The sequence below is a fragment of the Zingiber officinale genome, chromosome 9A (assembly GCF_018446385.1).
Source record: "Zingiber officinale cultivar Zhangliang chromosome 9A, Zo_v1.1, whole genome shotgun sequence".
Classification (NCBI taxonomy): domain Eukaryota; kingdom Viridiplantae; phylum Streptophyta; class Magnoliopsida; order Zingiberales; family Zingiberaceae; genus Zingiber; species Zingiber officinale.
In genome coordinates this window covers 23,825,238-23,829,069 of record NC_056002.1, presented here as the reverse complement: position 1 = coordinate 23,829,069, position 3,832 = coordinate 23,825,238, and the positions used below count along the sequence as shown (strand labels likewise).

Below are 3,832 nucleotides of genomic sequence, written 5' to 3'. Positions count from 1 at the left end.
AGAGGCCATAACACCATATTTTGCTTCGATAGAAGAACGAGAGACAACATCTTACTTTTTTACTCTTCTAAGAGATAAAGAAATCTCCCAAGAAAACATAATATCCTATGGTAGACTTACGATATGTAGAATCACCACGCCAATCTACATCTGAATAGACGTGCAACTCTAAGGTAGAAGTAGAAGGATAAAGAAGACTATAAAACTAGGTACCTCGAAGATATCGAAGGATGTGAAACACAACTCCCCAATGTACAGAAGTGGGAGAAGTAATAAACTGGCAGACAATATGTACAACATAAGCAATGTCAAGTCTAGTGATGGTGAGATATACTAGAATGTCAACTAGAGTGTGATATAAAGATGGATCTGGTAAGGGAACAACATCAGTAGAAGAGTATCGAGCATTAACCTTAAGCGGAGTATCAATAGTGCGAGTGTTGGATAGATGAGCTTGCTCCAGAATGTCACTAATATATTAGGATTACGAGAGAAGGTAGCCATGAGAAGAATAAACTACTTCAAGTCTCAACCAAAATAACGCAGAGGACCCAAATCTTTTATATCAAACTCACAAGCCAAATACAATATTAAGTCTTCTATTCCACTTAAATCATTCTCTATAATAATCATGTCATCAACATAAAGAGAGAGTAATGTGTAATCTAACAAAGTACAGCAAACAAAAAGAGTAAAGTCATGCTGGCTAGGAAGAAAGCCAAGAGATCCAATCACACTGGAGAACTTGTCGAACCAAGCTCGAGGAGCTTGTTTACAACGATAAAGAACCTTCTTTAGTTTGCAAACTTTACCAGGGTTGTGAGTGACACCTGGTGGAGGCACCATGTAGAATTCTTCTTGAAGATTTCCATTTAAAAAAGTATTTTTAAAATACATCTGGAAAATAAATCACCGATGAACTGATGCAACTGCAATGAGAGTACAGATAGTAACAAGCTTGGAAACTGAACAAAAGTGTTCTTATAATTCATACCATACTATTGGAAAAATTCTTTAGCAATCAAACGAGTTTATGTCGCTCAATTGCCCCATCAAATTTAGTTTTGATCTTATACACCCATTGAGAACCAATCACATGCTTCCCCAAAGGAAGAGGAACAAGATCCCAAGTACCTATTTGATATAAAGCAGAAAGTTCTTCCGCTATATCTTGCTGCCAAAGAGGAACAAGAATAGCCTCTCTATAAGAGGAGGGCTCAGACAATTGGTGAATAGAAGCTAAAAAAGAAGAAAAAGAACCAGAATAAGTAGAATACACAAAATTAGGTAATTGAGTAGACCTACAAGATCGTTGAGGGTAACGAGAAGGAGGATTCACTATCACAAGAACATCATGGGAAGCAGTAGGAGCAGAGGGATTATGGGGGAGCTAATGACCAGAATCTGTGTAAGTGTCAATCCTGCAAGTAACATCATTAGAAGAAGAGGTGCTAGGGTGGTCTAATTATGGGAAAACATGAGATGACATATCATCAGAGTCAGTGCAAAAAGGATTAATATGAGTGAGATCAGATTTTTGAAGATTAGGAGTCTCAGAGGGAATGAAATAGAATGTGATGTTTTCAAGAAAAATAACATGACGTAAGATATAGAGTTTTTGACTAACTGGATCATAACATATATATCCCTTTTGACGCTTGCCCTAGCCAAGAAAACCTATATAACTAGAGGCAGACATGACATGCGATTGAGATGCAATGAACCTCTGAAATGATTCGGTAAGTGCAACGATTATGGTATTGGATGATTGAGTCACTCTAGATTCTGTAAGAGGAATTGTTGTTGTCATGTTGGGTGCTCCAGGTTTAAGGAATCATTATTGTGGTTGATTACTGGATTTCCATGGAGATGGCAAAATCAATAGTCATGTTTTTTAGTCATTAGGTGGACTTAAAGAACTCAAAATCCGATCTCCATCGTTAAAAAAGTAGTTCTGGATGTGAGAAACGTCCTCTCAAAGTTTCAAAGCGATCTAACGGTTGAAACTCAAGAAAATATAATTTTTCTACAGCTACCTCAAAGAATTCTGAAAATAAAACTATTTCATGGTTCACCAAAAGAGGAGATTGATTGACTCTGTTATCATGTGAATAAAGTAAAGAATGCAAATAGAGTTTAAAAGATAATACAAAGCTAAGGAGAGAAAAAAAAGTAGTCACAAAAAGAGGCTATAAAATTGTATTATCAAAAAACTTTGATTTAAAAAAGAAAAGAAAAATATAAAAGATAATAAAATAATAATAAAAGTCTAATGTGGCCCCAACAAGAGCAAAGCGCAACAGGATATGACCTACTAACTTTTGTCAGCCTCATCCATGATACATCCCTCCTCTACGATACATTTCCATATCTATTCCAACCGCAACAGGATATGACCTACTCCAACCGTATTACATATTTATTTAATTCAGAGCAAGTCATAATACCGATCTCCTGTAATAAACAACTTAAAATTAATTGTTTATCGTATTGCTGAATATGATTCCCCTTTAAATAAATAAATAAATAAATAAATAATAAATAGTGAAGAAACCGTATCCCGAAAAGGAAGATGGCCGACCGGATTCATTCCAATTGCCGGAGATTGAATAAATTCCACACCTCGTGCTCTATTTCTTAACTGTATCGTGGAAGGGAGCAACGTCAGCGGCCGAGGTAGAAGGAGCCGCGGAGTGCGTCGCCGCCGTGCTCCGGTGTTCTCCTTCTCCCTCGAGAAGCCTCAAGTACTCCAAGTATTCCCTCATGCCATCGTCGGCGGCGTCACCGTCGGGGTACGGCTCCAGGAGGGCAGCTAGAGCAGCGGAATCCGTCGGCGGGGCTTGCGTCGACGCGGCAGAGGAAGGTAGCAGGAGCTGAGCCTCCTCGGGGAAATTGAGCTTGGCTCTGCTTCCCCGGAAGCGGAGCGCGGCCTCGTCGTAGGCTCGGGCGGCGCCCTCGGCTGTGTCGAAGGTGCCGAGCCAGACGCGGGCGGCCTTGAGCGGATCGCGTATCTCCGCCGCCCATTTCCCCCACGGACGCTGACGGACTCCCCTGTATTTTCTTCTCCCTCCTTGCTCTGTTCCGGAGGCAGTGGAGATGGAAGCGATTCTCCCCGCTTCTCCAGCACGGGCATGCTCTGTTCCGCTAATTGACGACGACGGCTCCGCAGAGCTGACGTGGAACCTCGGAAATTCGTCGCTGATTGCCGAGAAGCTCTCCCTAGTCCTCTTCTGCCCGCCGACACCAGCGCGGTCTCCGGCGATCACGCGCGCAAGGACTTTCACCATCTCCGACCTCTCCTTCTCCAAGAACGACGAGGTCAGCAACGATGATTCCACCGGCGCCGGCGAAGCAAACACTGGGTACTCTCCGCCGCCGCCGTCTTCAGGGTGCCCGAAATTGGCGCCGGCAGCGTTATCCGGGGGAAGCTTGGCCACTTTGATGCACATCCAAGCTTTCACCAATCTCATTCGCTCACAGGACGTGAAAGAATTCCACTGTCGATGCTTACGAACGGAAGTTCACTGGAATTTATAGACACTACTAAGGCTGACGCTCGCTAATACACGCTTTGCAAGATGCCCCCAAAGTTTGACTTCTTGTCAAAAATGCCCTTATCTTATTATGGGTGTTAAAATTTTAGAATTATAACATTTTCTCCTTCTGTTAATGTTAATGAAAAATGACTTTTTGATGAGTTAACGAGGTGTTCTGGTGGCAGTTGGAAGTGTGGGGGTTAGACTTTTTGAAAAATCTGGGGAGCATTAAAAAAATGATAAACTTTAGAGGACAGAGGGTGTTTTTAGAAAACTCTTTTGTTTGACTGGCCAAT

General features: G+C 41.9%; 1 protein-coding gene across 1 annotated transcript; it reads right to left on the bottom strand.

Moving 5' to 3' along the window:
• Positions 1-2,312: 2,312 nt before the first annotated feature.
• Positions 2,313-3,579, bottom strand: LOC122021394 (ethylene-responsive transcription factor ABR1-like). Its single transcript, XM_042579516.1, has one exon. It carries the CDS (start codon positions 3,468-3,470, stop codon positions 2,631-2,633), a length of 840 nt encoding a protein of 279 aa, XP_042435450.1. The 5' UTR covers positions 3,471-3,579; the 3' UTR covers positions 2,313-2,630.
• Between the last annotated feature and the right edge of the window lie 253 nt (positions 3,580-3,832).

Excerpts from the sequence above, each read along its gene's own strand:
- LOC122021394 (XM_042579516.1), bottom strand. The coding sequence starts at position 3,470 with ATGAGATTGGTGAAAGCTTGGATGTGCATCAAAGTGGCCAAGCTTCCC.